Source organism: Lepisosteus oculatus, chromosome 10 (assembly GCF_040954835.1).
Source record: "Lepisosteus oculatus isolate fLepOcu1 chromosome 10, fLepOcu1.hap2, whole genome shotgun sequence".
Taxonomy (NCBI): domain Eukaryota; kingdom Metazoa; phylum Chordata; class Actinopteri; order Semionotiformes; family Lepisosteidae; genus Lepisosteus; species Lepisosteus oculatus.
In genome coordinates, this window is record NC_090705.1 from 10,974,239 (window position 1) to 10,994,873 (window position 20,635).

The 20,635-nt window shown below is 37.3% G+C and overlaps 1 protein-coding gene across 1 annotated transcript; it reads left to right on the plus strand.

The window, feature by feature from the left end:
- The first annotated feature begins 4,039 nt into the window (after positions 1-4,039).
- On the plus strand, positions 4,040-19,563 carry has2 (hyaluronan synthase 2). Its single transcript, XM_006635950.3, has 4 exons — positions 4,040-4,542; positions 10,244-10,870; positions 15,353-15,454; positions 16,328-19,563. The coding sequence occupies exons 2-4, from the start codon at positions 10,244-10,246 to the stop codon at positions 17,255-17,257; spliced, it is 1,659 nt and encodes a 552-aa protein (XP_006636013.1). The 5' UTR covers positions 4,040-4,542; the 3' UTR covers positions 17,258-19,563.
- The last annotated feature ends 1,072 nt before the right edge of the window (positions 19,564-20,635 follow it).

Here is a 20,635-nt window from a genome sequence, read left to right on the forward strand (position 1 = left end):
ATCAATTCTTTAAATTTTGACATAGTGTAAAATTTGAAGTTCTGTACATAGTGTAACATGTATGCTGTACAAAGTGATAAAGAAGAAAAAGATGGAAAAATACATCAAAAACCATAAGCCTAAAATGAAACAAGAACATACAGGATAAAACTGTAAGGCAATCAGACACAGGCCCTAGTAAAGAGGTGAGTATTCAATTTAGATGTGAAAAGAGTGAAAGAATTTGTCACTCAAAAGAGTCGTAGGAAGGGCATTCCATAACAATGGAGCAGTGAGAGAAAAAGAATGGTCACCAAAAGTTCAAGATTGAGTCCCAGGTACAATGAGCAAGGGATCAGCCTCAATTGAACAGAGCCTACAGGAGGAAGTGTAAACATGAAGGAGTTCCGAGACACATACTAAAAAAAGTGATAGGGATCCCCTAGAGCAAAGACTTGCACAAATGGCATTGCACATTGATAGAAATTGCCTAATGTCAGCAATATCTCCAAGCTGAAAAATGTACATAACTCTGTTGATCCATATTTCTAAAAACATTCTGCTCATTTTATATCCACTATCCCAATCTACCTATTCAATCTCTCTTAAAACAGTTGAAATCCCATCTGAATGGAAGTCCACACTTTTCAAAAAGGGTGATTAATCAGACCCTAACTGCTATAGACCTCTTTCCTTCTTGCCTTTACTTTCTAACATCAACTGTCAACAAACATTTAAGCTCTTTTTTGGATACCAATTATGCTTTATCTGATGTGAAGTCTGCTTTTCATTTTAAGCATGAAAGTATAACAGGAGTCTTAAACATTCTCAGCATTATTATCATAGCTCTTAACAAAAAGCACACTTGTGCATTTATCTTTCTACTTTTTCCTAATGCTTCTGCTACTGTAGAACACTTGATAAATTGTGTAGTATTGGTCTTGATTAAGCTCCAAGACATACCTTCAGAATTACTTACAAAACCATACACACTGTGTAAAATTGGACAAATTTGTCCTATAGCCTTATCGATTTTTAATGGAATCCCACAAGGACATCTCCTGGGCACTACTTGTTTCTCCATTTCCATTAACAATATTGTTCACGCAATAGTCAACAGTCATATTCACCTCTTTGCTCCCTCCACCACCTTATACTCAATTAGACCTACTTTATCATCAGTAATGGCCAATTCACAGCTTAGTTGCAATGGAATTCATCAAGTTTTCCTAAACAAATTAAGACCTTTTTATTCTTCACCCACATTAGGCATTGTCTATCAATGTTTGATGCAATTTCTGCAACCCTTTAACTGAGTTGTTGTTATTCTACAAAAAGAACTTCACATCTCTTTTAGAAACTATCATAAATGTTTTACTTTAAGTCGGAGCAAAGTTCTGGTTTTAATTGCTAAAATATCCTTTATAAAAATTTAAACATCTGGTTTGCTAGAAATTTCATTTTGAAAACTCATTTCAATAAATTGCAAGCTAAAATCATGTCTAGACTTCTTTTCTTTTCCTACAGCAAACTTTTTTTTTACATGTTCCTTTAGGTAATGTAATAGTTGAACTTGTAATAGTTCAAATGTCTGTACCTTTTACCTTGAAATATGATGTTGCTATTTACAACACAAACTCTATCATAAGATTTTTCACTGGTTCTCCATATTGCAATCATCATTTACTGCATTCTTTGGTCAATTGGACAAATGTTTCAAATATTTTTGTTGGTTTGAATTAAGTTATTTGGAGAAATACCTTCATATCTCTACTTTGTCCATTTCTCTGTGTTGTCTTAAATTCTTAGTCGTAGCATTGGATACAGTTGAATTTTTCAAAAGGAGCTAGCATTTTAAATATAATTACAATCCACTGGAGATCAATTTCAACTAACTGGAATTATCTGCAGAGTAAACTGAAAATATCCACCTTTGTATCAGAAAGCATCTTCAGTTGTATGATTAAATCTTTTCAGTCTGACACTTCCACTTGTTGACGCTAGTGTGTTATGTAATTTACATGTTATTGAGTGCTCTTTGACTGCTTTGTTTTCTGCCCAACAATGGCATAGAGCCTCTTGGCCAGACTGTGATTGTGAATGAGAGCTTAATTTCAATTGACATACCAGTGAAATAAAGGTTTCAATAAGAAAATCACTAATATTCAAAAGGTTGCCAAATAAATTGAAGACGTTCAGCAAGAGTGCCAACAACCAGATTACTTAGGTTAGAAAAAGAAGATGCTTCTTTATTAAGTTTTAAATTTTTGACCAAGGTAAATGACCATGCTTAACTGGGCTCCATCAAGAAACAGTTTGATGGTGTAGATAGAGCAATACTTAAAGCAACTATGTAATTCAAGAGGGGTTAAATGGTTTCTACTGATGGTAACATTTTAATGTTGTTCTGTACCAAGAAAAGTTCTTTTAAATCACCTGTTTACCTTGAAAATTAATTATGCATGAGCATGTTTTAAGAATCCTAAATCCTAAATAAATAAGGCTTTACCTCACTGACGTATTAATAATTAAAGATGTGGAAAGTGTGGGCATTTCAGTCAGGATACTGAATGACATCAGGAAGATCCTCTACCTCAGCTGCCACATCCATTCTGACAACCACCGTACAGAATTCAGGTGCTCTAATTCTGAATTGGTCTCCACTAAAATATTTGGAGCTGCTCCATAAATTTACCTAATACATGTAAATTAACATTATTATATTGATTTATAAAAAGACAGCTTCTGCAGCAGTGAAGTGTTGGAGCTACTCACTATGCAGTTATTCTGGCTTTTCTAGTTGAACATGTGAGATATTTTTGATTTCATCTGATTTTATTACATGCTATATTAGTGTGATATCATCTGCCAGGCTAGGACCTGAAACTGACACAAGCTGATGTATGTATCTACAGTTACATCTGTAAAACCTATAACAATTTTGGGGTTAGTGATTGACAAGTCAGATGGAAAGTTTTCTTTGAAAGGATGATATAGATTTTCCTGTGACTAGCTCAGGAACTGAACAGTGTACACGCTTCTGGAGCAGTGTTATAAATTAGTAAATGGAGATTCTGTGGATGAGAAAACACAGATGCTTAAGCGCTAGAGGGTCTGCTGCATCATTCAGTAGTTTAAGTACATATTTATTATAAACTATGTGTGGGAGACGTTATGAATTCTTAATTGTAAATGGCCTTTTAAGGTCGATTGCTTCTAATTAATTTACATTATTATCTTAATCAACTGTTGCATTTCCAGTGTTGTCCCATTAAAAAAGCATAGGAACAATTATTTTAATCTAATAATCTTAAAACGTCCAAAAGACTTGAGGCGGGCCTGAAACTGTGATTTGACGGTTACATACACAAGTAAATAAGCTTGTTTAAAGCAAAGAGAAGTCGATGACAAATACTGTATGAAGAAGAGGCGACCTTCCGACTGCTGTAATCGAGACTACGTCTTTTAGAGAACTATGTGGCGCTCCCTGCTGGCGAAAAGCTATGCTGTTTTAAAACGAGCTATAAAATGAAGTTATAGCCGCAATCAATGAAATGAAAAAAAAAAACGCTGTTCGTCTTAATACTTTAGGATATTAACAAGACATTATATGTATTTATTATTAGGTATTTCAGAATAATTTAATGTTAAGAATATATAATACATATTGATTACTAATGGAGTGCAAAGTAACATTTTTGGATAATGGATATTTATTAAGACAATATAAAACACAGATTAATGTACTATACACATATATTTTTTTCATTCTTAAAAATATAATTTGAAGATAGATCTTTATCCATATATATTTCAGAAAGCTTGGAAACTAACCATAAAGCTTTTAAACTAAATATTCCACAAGGAATCCTATAACGTTGCATCCATTTTTTTTTTCAGCTTCTTCGGCTTAATTGGCAGACACGTACAACTTTAGGGAAAAAAAGTTTGAATGGGCAGCTTTTTTAAAAGACTTCGCTCCTCCTTATCCCCCTACCTCCCCCCTTATTAAAACAACCTCCAAAAACTCTCCCTGGTTGAAAGACTCTTTGGAAGGCAAGAGCTGTAGGAAGCATAAACTTACGACGTCTGGAAGAAATTACAGATGCAGAAAAAGTGGTACAAGTAGAATGATTCGACAGTTCAAGACTTTAATCTGTATGCTTGAAAAAACTTGAATTTAGATGAGTTCTTGTCAGTAACACTGACTACTATTTATAATAAGGAATAACGTTTTTTAATTCTTAAAAATAACAAATTACATTACCAAAGAACTGACAAGATAATATAATATATACATAAGTGCAGTATAAATGTAGACTATATGATGTAAGTACAAGAAGGAAAAAAAAGAAAACTTGAAAACAATTTCCTGAGCTTTGAAAGAAAACGTGGATATTGCACTGCCTTGGAATTGTCTTATTTTGGGTTTTTACTAAAATCTTAGACATGCTTTTGTGAAGTTTCATCCAATTTCACTCCAGTGCTGAAAAGGGATCCTCATCAGACTGCAGAAGTTCCATCCCACAGGAGAACAAGACTCCGTCATAAAGCTGCTTCAAGGTATGAAAGTATATCTTTTCTGAACTAGCGCATATCATGTTATGTATTTTTATCATAAAAGGGTATTTTTCTCGCGTTTGTTAGATTTTCTCCCTCATTAGTAACGGATAAGCAACCATGAATAGATTCTTTTACGACACAAATAGGTACCTGATTGGTAAATGAGGACAGACGTTCTATTGTAACCCTGTCGAGGGCATTACTATTACTATTAGAGCTTTTATAGATTTTTTTCATGTTTTTTCCTCGAGAAAAAATCGAGCACTTAGAATGTCACGTACACAAAAAAAAAACAACTGAGCGGTAGTTTCGGGGGGTCTCATTCAGACAGGAGCGTTAAGACAAATGGTCAAGTGTGCACTCAGCCACATGGACTAGTCCTTTGATGGTTGATGCTAGAAGAAAAAACGTGCCCGGCGTCGCTGAATGCAGTACAACCCCAGAACACGCAGAATGAGCCTCATCACAGTGACCTCTATCTGGAAATGCCCCCAGCAGAACATTGTTCCGTACGGCATTATGTTAAGGTATTGCTGAAGGAAGAGACGGAGGTGGGGCATTGTTATCACACGTGGAGTCCTTGTCAGCGCTAGAACCTCTCCAGCGGCGCACAGGAAAATTGTCAGCGCGGCAGCAGTAAATCCGAGAGCGTTGAAGCTTTTCTTTTTTAGCATTGCTATCGCTTTGGTAATGCTGCAATTATATACACCAATAAAGCTCTTTGAATCTGAAGTATTCAGCCCCAACCCGAATCCTCACCTTTCCTTTAACCAGGAATGCAAAAGGTAAACCTAACCAGCGGTTGATACGCAGAGAAATTGAGCCAGCTACATAGATTTTGTGCGATGCGCGCTTTATTGAATAACATTAAAAATCCAAATCATTTAATGCTAATGGTGGCTGCGATGGATTTAAATTAGAATTATGAGACCAAGACCTGACGTCACGCCGCCTCTTAAATTCCAGGTTATGTCATACAGGGAAATTATACTCCAGGCAGCCAATGACGAGGGAGAAAAAAGTTCAACCCAGTTTGAAAGCCTATAAGCGCATGGCGGCGGTTTTCTTAGACCGTACTCCGTGTAAATTTCAATGAGTTTGTTCATTTTTACCACTTACAAGCGCTATCCAAGCAAAGTCAATTTAATTGTATTTATAATTCAGCCCCTTTTCCGTAACCATTATTGTGATAAGACTAAGCGTTTTTTTCTTCTGTTACTCTGTTGATTCCTGCATCAGACATAGATTTTGTGCGATGCGCGCATTAGTGATTGCTAATGATTGTCATTGGAGAATCTACAGCCTTTAGGCCTCAAAGCTCTTGGTTCAATTCTGAACTCACGTGCCACCTGTGTGGAGTTTGCATGTTCTCCCCAGGGCCCTGTGAGTTTTACTGCCAAGTATGAAATATGGTTAGATACAGCAGAAGGAGCCCAAGCTGGCATATGTGTCGTATTTGTCTCTGGGAGGAAGACCAACCCACTCAATAACCACAAAGATCACTGTCATCTCTCTCACATACACATCGTTGACCTCAATAAATGGAAGTTATTAACCGAAGTTCGGGAGGGATAAAAAAGACAAGTCAATCTCACACAGCTGTACTTCGTCACCACCAGTATAATACTAGCTACATATCATAAACCCAGATTCCTCCCTTTGCATTTTGTCTCAAGCACATCCCTCATGAGCCCCATCTCCACATGGCAGCTGCCCCTTGGTCCACTCTGTCTGAATGGGGTTCGAGCTTCAAGCCTCCTCCTCCTGTGTCCCATTAACCAAGCGGACGAAGCCAAACCGATCTCACCAAGCATTCCCAACATTCACACACCATTCCATTCCTGGCTGTTGGTGTACCTACTGAAATACTATTTTTATGGAATTTATCAACATTACGCTGGAATTACAGTACCGTTGTCTTGAAAGATTATTGATGAAACAGACCAACTGGTCATATTAAGCTCCTGCTTGTGTAATTGAAATAGAACCTCAAAATTTACTCTTGTCCCTGTTTCTCTTATGTCTTCAAAGTCACAGTCAAATGAATGACTGATTCAATGAACATCAGAATGTATTGTGGCGTCTGTTTCTCCCCTCATATTACACAGTATATGTTATGTACACCTCACTACTTTCAAAAAACAGCCCTTTGTTTTCAAATAAACAGATTTTTTACAGCACAAAGGATAGAAATTTAAGAGGCAATTGGTTTCCCTTTTCTGTTTAAATGAGTTCTTGAAATGATTATCTTGGAAACCAAACTGTAGCTTTTTGTACTCTAATCAGCCATCAGATGCACTATAAAGTTTGAATAGCCAAGGTAGTACTTTAAAAGGCAAATTGAACTGGGCTGTGGTTCTTGGTGGGGAAGGTTTGGCACTGATGCTTTTCCCTTAAACTTGTAGCTATCATACAGTAGACGCTGCTCTGAGCTTGAGGTCTCCCAGTCTGTGTCATGAACGTTATCATTGACGATAACGTGAGCTTTTGAAGAAAAAATACGACTCAGAGCACATTGGTTCATACTGCTTTGCATTTTCACATTTTTAAAGAATGTTACCAAATTACCAACCTTTAGTTCAATGGCTTAGTTGAAAATAAAATGTCTTTCACTCGGAACGTTTTCTAATTTTTCAATTGAACGTGCTGGATCTTATTCAGTTGTTGGTGGGCTCGAATTTTAGGGTTGTTTTTTTTTTTGTCTGTGTGCGGCAAATGCCGGCTACCGGGGCAGACCTACCAGCAGCAGCCTGAGGGTGTCAGCCGCTAAGGGGGAGGGGTGTTATCTGAAGCTACTTCTCCCCCTTTAACGCAGCGCAACGCAGTTACTGTTGAATCGTGCTAATTGCAACGTTACATTCCCCGCCTTTCTTATTTAATTCCAATCTGCACGTCGTGTCAGTACTCCTGATGAATGAGGCGAGCGAGAAAAGCGTCTTCTGACAATGAGACGCTTAGATCGTCGTGTGGAAAGCTGTCACCGTCTGTTTCCGCCAAGCTGATAACTGCGCTAATTGGCAGAGCGCTTGTTCAGCCCCAGGGACTGAATTTCCGTATTGGAATGTAGAGAACCTAAAACGTTTACCCCCACGGTAGCGTATGCTGAATAAGGAACCACACGTAGGCAATCAACAAATAAAGAAAGCTCTGAAAATGTACAGTTTGGCTGTCAGACAATCTAATCGCGATCGGGCCATTCAATCAAGAGCTGTCGCACGTATCTGTTGGTTCAGATACTACATATAGATGGCACATCAATGAAAAGCCTGACCACGGTTAACACATCGTTATGGTTGAAGACGTGTTTTGATCATTTGCTATGTTAACGATGTGTTTTAAATGGGAAGAGAGTTAAAGCGAAAACGGGGGCTGACACCTTCTCTCATAAGTTATATTTAAATTTTAAGTCAAATTCCCTTATCTATGGGATACGAGGTTCGTGAAAACAAGCCAGTAACGTGTTTGGATGTCGATTCTTCTATTTCCAATGCCAATTTCATCTATTGAACTTTAACTATTTAAAATATTTTAATTAAATTAGGATATTCTACAAAATTTACACAATTTTTGTTCAACGTTCATATTTACCAACCCTCTTTATACGTTGTATAAGTGTACAGCTATATACAGATTTTACTTTTTAGTTTTTATTCATTTGTTTTAAACGATGAAAAAACTGCAGTGCGATGAAATAACGTTCTAGATGTTTTTTACTTCTCGTAAAAAGACAATGTTCGTTGACCTAAAAAAGGAATGCACGCTGGAACTTCAGCGTTAAATTAACCTAACAATGAAATAACAATAAGAAATTGAGTATTACTACATTGTTTTAACTGATGACTGCCTTCAGGGAACGTTTCGTGAATGCAAATACTAATTTTCAGAATTTTACTGACAAAAGACCTTAAGGACTGTCATTATACAGTCTTATTCTCAAAGTGTTAGCACACATATTTTCACTGTAATAAAACGAGCATGCACGACACCATGCATTTCTGTGCTCATTGATATGTCGCGGTGTGAAGAAGAAATGTCAGCGTTTCGGTAAACATGGAACTGGAAAGTGCTTTTTAAAACGTGGAATCCACTTTAGCTGTGAGTAGTACTTCTACATTGTGTCAAAGAGAAATTTTCCAGAATTGAAGCTTTATTTCAATGTTGTTGTATAATGGCTTTATAATCCCTTTATAACTGCTACACAACCACGAGTCTAATACTTGTGTGAATGCGCTAAGGACATAACGTGTGCACAAGAGGTCATGGCATTCAATTTCATTTCTAACCCTCAGTTCGATTCAGGCTAAGGAATGTGCTAAAACGAATGTCCCCACCTTTATAGACACGTTATTTCCTTTACGCGTGTTCTTATAAAAGATTGTGAATGTGATCATAACGTCCTGTGAAGTAGTTCTGAAGGATTATCTATTATAAAGCAACATTCAAATAACGCCTTACCGAATTTCCTTGCTGATGTCGTTTCACAGCGATATAAACACATGATGTAAAGGGGTGGTGCGCATTGCTTCTAACTGCTTCAAACTGCCAAGCAGATGGGAAAATGCTACAGTACTGAATCTTGGCACAAATTGACATGGCTTTGATACAACATGTGAGCAAGTGAGACAGACTTACTTTATATTTATGAATACAGCAATTAGACCCTGCTAACATATTTGAACACATAATGTATACACCCATGAATTAAACCAGATTGAAGACACTGAAATACAATTCAACAAGAAAAGCACAATGGAAACCTACAGTACAGCAAAGTAAGCAGATGAAAGTTTAATCATGAAGCAAAACAACTTCCTGCTAACAGTTTTTGGAAACTAATGCATGTTAAAGAGACCTACTGTGAAAGTGATGAAAACAGGCACTAGGCACACAATGTATGTCTAATACCATTAACTACATAAATGGAAAACATTCAGATGATAACAATAGCAGTTACCGATCCTCAAGAAGTGATCTATGAACCACCGGGGAACATCAGGCACTGGCTGGGGGGTCGTCAAAACAACAAAGGAAAACATTTCACCCCACTTGTCGGAGTGTGAAAAATCAACATCCTTACACTGAACATGGTTTGACGGTGCACATAGGGGTCCTGTTGACCCCTATATTCAGTTTTGTTTAAATGTCTGTTGCAATGGCATTTTTTAAAACCATATCATCTAGGTAAATTCTCAAATCAACACACAACTGATATATTTGTATAAGAACCATAATTATGATGTTGATACAACTGAAGTAAAGAAAATGTCAGTTAAATGCTGCTTTTCTTGTTTTTCCATGAACATTCAGTCAGCATTTCAGATAAAAGGTGAATAGATATCAGTCAAGTAAAAGTAAAAAAAAAAGGTCTGGGGTTTCTATAATAATAATAATAATAATAATAATAATAATAATAATTGCTTACATTTATATAGCGCTTTTCTGGATACTCCACTCTAAGCGCTTTACAGGTAATGGGGACTCCCCTCCACCACCACCAGTGTGCAGCCTCACCTGGATGATGCGAAGGCAGCCATAGTGCGCCTGAATGCTCACCACACATCAGCTATCAGTGAGGAGGAGAGCAGAGTGATGAAGGCAATTCATAGAATTCATTCTACTTGCTTGTCAATGCAAAATTCACATTCCGTAACCTTTTCAGATTGTATTTTCTGTACACCTTACCTACTGTTTTTATTTTCAGATGAGGTGTGACAGAGTCATAACCTACTTGAGGGTATTTGGGACGACAATGTTTGGAGTATCCTTGCTCCTGGGAATCACCGCTGCCTATATTAAGGGGTACCAATTCATTGCGACTGACAATCACTATTTCTCATTTGGACTTTATGGTGCCATTTTGGCCCTGCATCTCATCATCCAAAGCCTTTTTGCCTACCTGGAGCACCGGAAAATGAGGAGATCCCTGGAGACTCCCATCAAATTGAACAAAACACTTGCCCTCTGCATCGCTGCTTACCAGGAAGACCCAAACTACCTAAGAAAGTGTCTGATGTCCGTCAAAAGACTTACCTACCCCGGGATAAAAGTAATCATGGTAATTGATGGAAACAACGAGGACGATAACTACATGATGGACATCTTTAAAGACGTCATGGGAAGGGACAAGGCTGCTTCTTACATCTGGAAAAGTAACTTTCACCACAAAGGGCCTGACGAAACTGACGAGTCCCACTTGGAAAGCATGAAGCATGTGACCCACTTGGTCTTGTCCAACAAATGCATCTGCATAATGCAGAAATGGGGAGGAAAGCGAGAAGTAATGTACACAGCCTTTAAAGCCCTTGGGAAGAGTGTGGATTATGTGCAGGTAAGTCTCGGCAGCAAGAGGTTGTGCCAAATCAAATATGTTCTGAATAAAGCAGCTTTTGTACTTGTTTAAATGACAGGTTGCTTTGCGTATGTAGTTCGGTGGTTTTTAAGGTTAACAGCAGTTCTCTTTACTGAGATACAACTTAAAACTATTCCCAGTTTCTATTCCCAAACTCTTTAGTTTCAAACTAACACTACACGAAACAAGTTGAATCCATGTGATATATTATCCAGCCTTGTCAATGATGTAATAGTATGTTAGACAATCTGGTACAAAATCATATGTATGTTTTCCAAAGAAAAGCATCTTGGTGCCTCTCCTGGAAAAAAAATACTATGCCCCCCATGCAGAATAATCTTTGAAAGCAAGGTCAGATGTACTGAATTGAACCACATGGACACTGAACTGAGTTTAGACTTATCCAAAGTATCTGAGGATATTGGTTATTACATGATAATTCATAGCTGTATAACAACTATTTCCACATTTCCACAGTTGAGTTATTTATTCAAACATTATAAACAAAAATGCCCTTGATATTTTCAAAAAATTTGAAATATTCTTATTAGTCCTCAGCATAACTACCATTTTCCTCTCGTACTCAAAGTTGTGTAGTAAATTATCTTCATTTTTTACCATTTTTAATGGGTATCAAAAGTTGCATCAGAAAAACACAGAGTACAATGAAAGGTTAATCAGTATATTGAAACCTTGTAAATTTGCTCTTTTGTGGTTGAGAATGTAGTTTTATAATTAACTTCAATTTCCTTGCAGAACTAAATCAGTGATTTAATGTTTCCAAATATGTTCTGCCTGTTCTTTTTGTCTAAAAAGAATAGGCAATGACACTATTATCTTTTCACAGGGTTAAATATGGTGTGTGCTGGCCACCCATCCATAAGCACAACACTGTCAAGTGACAGATGTTTTATTCATTTAGAAAACAGCCCCTTTATTGCCCGTGCTGGACCTTTATTTATTTTGCCCATTTGGTATGTCTGTGAGTTTCATTCGCCCTCCATGTGTAGAGACTACTGCACTCAGACACACAATTCAAATATTTGTACCGTCCCTGAATGGAACTGTCAGAAGCTTGAGGATTTTCTTTTCTATCACAGTTCTCCTGCAGACCACAGACTGGGATGTTCACAGCCATGTGGCTGGTTTATACAGACTAACCTCTCACAAAAAAGTAAATGTACTTATCTGTGGTTTCCGCTGATGGCATGGTTATTGAATGGACAGATTGAGTCAAAGGAATCTTCACGGTTATGTTCATTTACCTCAAAAATTATAAAATAGGATGAAGTAGCTTCAGCATGGCCAACAAAGGCTGGGCACATACAGTATCTTTGAGAAACCTGTTTTCTTTAAACATGGCAAACTATGCTTCTCCAAGCAGTAGATTAACATTATTAACACTCATTTGCCTCCACATTACTGCAAATCTGCAAATCTCTCATAGGGGCAGCTCCTTAGCCACTGATTTGATTATTGAGTTCTAGTATTTTCAGACTTTCTGTGTATTTTCCTTACTGATGGCTGAAGAACATTAAGTACATGGAAGAAAATCAGCTCAAATTTCTATGATGATTAGATATCCGTAGAAGTATCTGTAGGAGTACCCGATGAATAGCATATTAAGATGGGTCAAAAACAGGGATATGAAAATGAATATTAGAGAAAGAGATGCCAGACTGACTGAAAATCCTATCTTATCTTCTTAAGCATAGGACCTTCTACTTTGACTTAACAAAGAACTTTGTTTCTATAGAAATAATTGTATTATAGCCTTTCATTAGTGTAATACAGAGAAAACAATAATTATTCAGTGAAAATAATATAAACAGCTATTCAAACAAGCAGACATAAGTGTAATACATCTCATTAAAATATTAAATAAAGCAAACACAAGAATTACAGTCCTTACCAATTTTATAGGCTCGAGTTTTGATAAGACTTGACCAGGTTCATCACATTGTGTTGTTAAATAAGATCCTTATTACTTGTAGTTTATAAACTGCTTTAATTCACAAATTGGAAAACTGTACACTATTATTATTATTACCAATAACAAAAGCTCATTATATTTACAGTGCTTTTCACCCCAAGGTTCTTAAAGCCTTTTCTCTCCATCACTGAAAAGCAGGAGCCAAGAGATCAGGCAGATGTCAACATTATGGGACATTTTTTTCAAAATGTGCCATCTACAGGTCATAAGAATGACTATGGGGCTACAACCTCAAAATGCACCCAAACATAGTCTTACTCTAAGAGTTGTGTGAGTGCTTTTCAAGAAACTCAAAGTGGTGTTAAACAGTAAACATAGTACGCATTGTTAATTTAAAAAAGAAAGCAAAAAAGAAAAGCAGATTTTCTAGCAGATCTGGCCCATGACCTTGTCAGACATGGTGGTGCTCAAGCAAAGTTCTATCACCAGCTTTTAGCTTAAAAGAGATATTGCATTGCTTCTGCCCTTTTGTTAACTTGCATGCATTTCAAAATCAACTCACTATCAAAATGTCGCAGCAGCATTACCAGCTTCTAGTCTGATATCATCAGATTTCAGAAGCCAAGCGAGGCTGGGTCTTGGGAACGGGAGACCTCCAAAAAATAGGTTTCTACTGTATGTGCTGTTGTTGGACCAGGAGGTACTCTTTCATCTAGACCAGTATTTCCAAACCAGTGCCTCACTGTGGTGACTAGAGATATTGAAACTATGAGAGTAGATGCTAAATTAAAGTTTGACTACATGGTCATTGAAGATCCCAAAAGTAAGAGTGTTAACCCCAGTGTCCTGAAAGAAATGCATGATTGTATGCTGGCTTTGCACAATATGGCCATTTTTGAAGTTCCCACTTACTTCAATCAGTGAGGCACTTTCTCACTTTCCTACCTGATGTGCTGTGCAGTGGAATGGGTGGCACATAACGGATGCCTCATGTCACTCATGTCACCCAAGTGGGTTCTGCACTTCATTCATTCTGTGTGTAAACTATGTTAAGATCATTTTGGATGAAGTGCTCTGTATCTGTGTAATCAAAAAGTCTGTGAAAATCCAACAGTGGGCAAACATCATGTCAAACAGTTCCACAAAGTTATTTCTTTATATCAGGGAATGTAGGGATGCATTTCCAACTCACCAGTGGATCATATACAGTACATGTCATTCTTCCCCATGGGTACAGGAAACACTGGAGAGTTCATTTTGATAATTAATAAGCAGGTTAAAATTAAACAGCTCATTTTAGGAAAGTCAACAAGTTTATCTTACAAACAAAAATTATTTGCGTTGTGTTGGTTAAGTGTAGGCAAATTCCCTTTTTTTTCCAATGTATATTTTCTTTTATTTAGTATTTAGTTAGAAAAGATGCCACAGTGTGCCTTGGCAAAGACACTCTTATTCCATATTCAAAAGAAAATTTCATTTGAAGTTTTACTTTATGTTTGTTTTCACTCTTACATTTATGTGAAAATTGTAAATGAGAGGAAATAAAAACATTGCAATGATTGGGAAAGACAAATATTGCTTTCAAAACACTTTCCACTAGTGATTGAAGGGCAATAGGTGTTAGACAAATAGAAATATATACCTCATGCTTCCTTTACGTATTCAAGACCTTGCTTTTCTCACTCACAATCATGCTTCAATGCACTGTACTATATGCTCACAATGTTTCTATTTCTAAGAAACCAGAGTATAAAACAGCTTCCTTTCGAGTGCAGCATAACAAATGTTCTTTCAGAGCACTAAAGGACATCTAACTTTCCCTCTCTTACAGTACATATAAAATTCCTTGAGAAAAGTTATAGTAACAGTACACAGATTTATCTACAGGCCCCATTGATTCAAGAGGTCTAATAAAACAACTTCCAATTAAAATTCATGTATAAAGCCTTGCTTTACATTAGAAAGGACAAAAGTCTGTATAAGACTTTCCTAACCTGTTATCTGCACAACAGGATACTGTACTGAGCATAATGAATGTATTTAGGTGTTCTTTTATTCCAGTAAACACTCTGGGGAAATCTCTACAAAATTATCAGTAGCAAGGGCAACCCATAGAAAATGACTTGTAAGGACTCTGTGATAGAACAACAACATTTAATATGATCTATAAAATGGTGTTTTGTACCATCGCACAAACATAGTGCACTAGCATAGTAACACATCACCAAAACCCTAGGATCAAATGCATGGTAAAAATGTAGAGGAAACAACAGTAAAAATGTAAAAACAATGTTCATTTACCTTCCTAATCTTCCATTAGGATTTATTTTCACAATTCAGCCTGAGCTATAGTATGAGAACACATTACATGATGATTCTCATCAAACATTAAGTAGTGTCATTAAGTACTTAGGGGATTAGAGGGCTGTCTCTGGTAGTCCACAATTCATGACTTTAGTGCAGAAGATAAAGTGCGCAAGAATGTTTTGGGATGTATTTTAGATATGATGTATTTTATGCTTTTTCAGGTTTGCGATTCAGACACCATGTTGGACCCAGCAAGCTCTGTTGAAATGGTGAAAGTGTTAGAAGAAGACCCAATGGTGGGAGGAGTTGGAGGCGATGTGCAGGTATTTATTCCAAGTGTTCAAAAAGTATTTGAAGTTATTTCATACTCTCCATTATAGTTCAAAATAATTCAGATATAGAAGGGCTGAATTTGAAATTTAGTTAAGAACATCACAGAACTTGTAGACTGAGAAATATCAGAACAGATCTCTTTACCTCTAGACGTTTGTAAGACAGATGCAAATACAATAGTAAAGCAATTGTGGAACAACACAATAACGTCAAGGAAAGTAGAGAGTAAAGCATCACAAACTATTGAAGGTTTATTGAATGAAAATGTTAATAAATCTGGCTGAAATATGGCTAAAGTAGTGCAGTATGTTCACCCTTATTATTACTCCTAGATATTAACATTGATTCGTTAACTTTTCAATTAATTGTTGGTTGACTCTTCCTTTCTGTAATAATTTCCAGGGGCTTTTATAAATCCATGTCTTCACTGATCATAACACACAGCAAAAATTTGCCTTCCCATTTTTGTTTCCACGCTTGTCTTCACACATTAAACAATCCTGAGATGACGCATGCTTGTAATACTTTAAATTAGTAGGTCCCTTCACTTAAGGATGTCCTTGAGTAAACACAAGACTTCTGTTACAATTTTTTGCCATGAACTCCACCCTTGAATAGGTCTTTCATGAAAAGGCAAGGAGTTGCAGTGAAAAAGGATACTAATTTTAATGTCTGGATTGCATATTCTGAGAATGATACAGTACAATTGTATCATACGGTACAGACTGTCTTCTTTTCTCAGCTTTCACTGTCTAACTCTTTAAGTAGAACTGAGATTCCGTGCCCAGTCCATAACTGAAACATGCACTTGATTCAGCAGGGAGGAATTGCACTGGTTATGCCTTTTCTCTCTCTGGTTTCAGATTCTGAACAAGTACGAATCCTGGATATCGTTCCTCAGCAGCGTGAGGTACTGGATGGCCTTCAACATCGAGCGTGCCTGCCAGTCGTATTTTGGCTGCGTGCAGTGTATCAGCGGACCTCTGGGGATGTACAGGAACTCCCTCCTCCACGAGTTCCTTGAGGACTGGTATAACCAAGAGTTCCTGGGCAGTCAATGCAGCTTTGGAGATGACAGACACCTCACAAACCGTGTACTGAGCCTTGGATATGCCACCAAGTACACCGCCAGGTCCAAGTGCTTAACAGAAACCCCCATTAGATATCTACGGTGGTTGAACCAGCAGACACGGTGGAGTAAATCCTATTTCAGAGAATGGCTGTACAATGCAATGTGGTTTCATAAGCACCACCTGTGGATGACCTATGAAGCTGTGATCACTGGGTTCTTCCCCTTCTTTCTTATTGCCACAGTAATCCAGCTGTTCTATCGAGGGAGAATATGGAACATCCTTTTGTTCCTGTTGACTGTTCAGCTGGTGGGCCTCATCAAGTCGTCCTTTGCCAGCTGTCTCCGTGGCAACATTGTCATGGTTTTCATGTCCTTCTACTCGGTTTTGTACATGTCCAGTTTGCTCCCAGCTAAGATGTTCGCAATAGCAACCATCAATAAAGCGGGCTGGGGCACATCAGGTAGGAAAACAGTCGTGGTCAATTTCATAGGGCTAATTCCAATATCAGTGTGGTTCTCTATCCTCTTGGGTGGTGTTATTTTCACGATATACCAAGAAACAAAAAAGCCCTTTTCGGAGTCGGAACAGACTATTTTAATCATTGGTGCAATACTGTATGCCTGCTACTGGGTCATGCTCTTGACGTTGTACGTGGTACTCATTACTAAGTGCGGAAGGAGGAAAAAAGAGCAGCAATACGACATGGTGTTTGATGTGTGACGTCCCATTCCCTTTCATTATGTTTACATTGTGATGATTTTCGGACTCCTCCACAGAGGATTCTGGCTGGGCGACAGGTGGAGATGTGTCGCCAGGAGAGACGGATCATTGCTGCTGTGACTAAATCAAAAAGGACGTTCCTTTTCTTAACGTTGGGATAACGTGCCAAAGTTGAACATCCGTTCAATCGATTTAAAACCACCAAATGGACACCCTGTTTACATACATGGGACTGGCATGAGTTTTAAATTCCTGTGCACTTTCATGCATCACTCTCATCGCGTGTAATGCTTGACAGAGATAATGAAGAATATACCTCAGTGGTTTTGTTTGCATTGTGTGGGTGATTGGGAAGCTCATTCTCAATTCAGATAATTTATCAGAAAAAAAATAATGTGGGACGTTTTTAGATACAGTTTTGTAATGAATGCCAAAGGTGGACTTTTCAGCATGTTGGCCATGCTGAAGCTACTTCATCCTATTTTATAATTTTTGTATTGTATTTGTACTGCAGTTTATACAAACCTAATGTTTATTTTTGCTTAGCCATCAAAGAGTTTCTATTTTCATTTGCCTTTTTTATAAAAAAATTAAATAAAATAAATTGTGCATGGGCAACTGTTTATATGACATGGACCTTTATTTGACCAAAAATGTGAAACATTATTCTGGGTTTATGTGTTTGCAATGATAACAATAAATGCAATTCTATGAATAAATTATTACTTTGAAAGAAGATGAACCTGTGTTTTTAAAATAGTGTAAATGGGTTAATAACCAGCATATTTATATAATTAAGCCTTCTGTGGTTTATAGCTTTTTGTAGTGGAATTATATTTTATCACTTTCAATGTCTACAAAACAGTTGTCTTATCATTGGTTAAGCTGTGATAGGACAGTTTTCCAAAGAGGTATTTGGATTTGAAACCAAATATGTTTACAGGTCCATACAAAAATGTACCCGTTCCGGAAATAATGTTTATAAGGAAAAATGACTGCTTCCAAAAACAAAACCAACGATAAAATTATAATGACTATAATGCAGTACAGTATCGAAATAGTGCACAAAGCCCAGTTTTGCACAAAACATCAGGGTTTTCAAAGCTGATTTTCTGATTTCTGTGCTCGTGCAATGTGATTTTTGTAAATACAATTTTGAAAATAAAAAATGAAAAAAATAAACTTGCCGGAATACATTAAATAATTTGATTACATCTGGGCTGTGACTTCAGTCTTAAGAACAAACGTGTGAAACAATTTTGAGTATTTTTGTGTTTGCCAGTTATACACAGCCGATATGGATAAAAAAGCACTTTCATGGTGTGAGAAAAATTAAAATGTGTTGCTTACTAATGCAAGGGTGTTTTTTGTTATTTACTCTCTAGTTCTCGATTGTGGAAACTCCCGAGATAGTGGTAGGACTGGAATTTGCGTTCGTAGTGTGGTTTTCTTTTGTCCATGTTTGCAGACATTCTATAGATTTAAAAAACAAAAAAAAGAACCAGATCTCGGGCGAGTGACAGAAAGGGTAAGAAGCCTGAGAATAAAAGGAGATCCGGTCTCCAGGAAAAGAGAGGCGATGAAGGGTTCGAATCTAGTAAAAGGTATGGACACCTCTGCAAAAGGAAAAACAGGAATTCTTCAGTGGCTAGTTAATTTCAGACAGATGGTCGATGGCCTTTGCTTCTCTTTGATTTCTCATTCACTGTCCATCCAATAGGATAGTTTGACTCTCCTACATAGCGCTGGTGTGTAGCCTCACTGTCATCTCTTCTCAGTGTCCTTCATTGGCTGCACACCACTTTTAATTTACCTTTGCAACTTCTAAAAGGTATTTGATTGGCTTGCATTTGGAATCCTATGTGCCCAGACCATGTACCCACACTCAACCCAGAAATGAAAACCAGAATTCACAAATAGGTATTCAGTTTCAAGTAAATTCAGCCTTAACAAACAGGGCACATCTCTTTATCCTCAGTTCATATATAGTAAGTGTTCTTTATGCAGGAAAGTTCTGCAGTTATCAGGATCTCAAGTTCTCTTCTTCTGAGTGGGAACCTCAGAATGGAAGCAGAACCCAACCAACTCTGGACAGACCTATGAAAACCTAGATTTTATAAAGACTAAGAAATCACAGCATGACAAATAAGATTGACTTAGTTTCAGAAAACTGTAAACTTTATAAAATCTTAATGTTCACAAACTATCACATAGATATTGTAAGCTGTTTTGTGAAAGTTATGTGAAAAAGATGCTGTCGGCTATTTTCACGTCTTGATCTTACATTGTTTACACATCACGTTTGCCATGTGAAATCCCTACACTTTGTTTAGAAATATTTGCAGAACGTTATTTCTGTAATACAATTAAATTAAAGGAATTTACATGGCCTACTGGAAGATGACTACATGTTATTTTGTTTACAAAACACATTTTATCCCTATTTAAGAATGTAGGTTTACGATTTGTTTAAAAGGTGATGCAACTGTTTTGGAACAGTGATTTATATTCGTATAAACAGTACTAACAGGGAAGTACAGCAGCCATGCAGTTTATAGTGTTTTCTGCTGTCCCCACTCTCTGCAACTGGGAATATCCTGCAATAAGACAATTGCAATGAGCATTTATTTTGCCATTTAGCTCTTTTCTGGGATTTTCATTGCTCCACTCCAATTAACTGAAAAGGCATTTTTTTCTATGAATTACAAATCATAAACAAAATGAATTACAGATTGAAATATTTACTGATATTTTAAAAAGGACTATACAACCTTCCACAGTCCAAAGACATGGCCCTGGTGTGAGTGTGTGTCTGCATCTGTATGTGCTCTGTGATGGACTGGCGTTCCATCTAGGATTTCTCCCACCTGGCACCCAATGCTTTCCAGGGCAGGCTCCGGTAGCCGCTGTGATCCTGAACTGGATTAAGGGTTGTTGAAGAGGGGTGACATGGTGATGCAGTGGTTAACATTGCTTCCTCACAGCACTGGGACCCTGGGTTCAATTCTGCTCCTGGGGTGCTACCTATGTGCAGTTTATATGTTCTCCTCATGTTTGCGGGAATTTCCTCCGGGTGCTCCGGTTTCTTTCTGCAATCCAAAGACATACTGGTATGCTAATTGACTTCTGGGAAAACTGGCCCTGGTGTGAATGTGTGCTTGTGTCTGTGTCTTCCCTGAGATGGATTGGCACCCTGTCCAGGGTGTATCCTGCCTTGTGCCCATTGCTTGCCAGGATAGACTCTGGACTCCCTGTGACCCCGAACATGATGAAGCAGTTAGAAAATGGATGGATGGGTCTTTGAAGGTGATTTGAGGATAATAAAATACTGATAAACGTTGAACAATTTACTAAAAATATAGAATGTTCTCTATATTT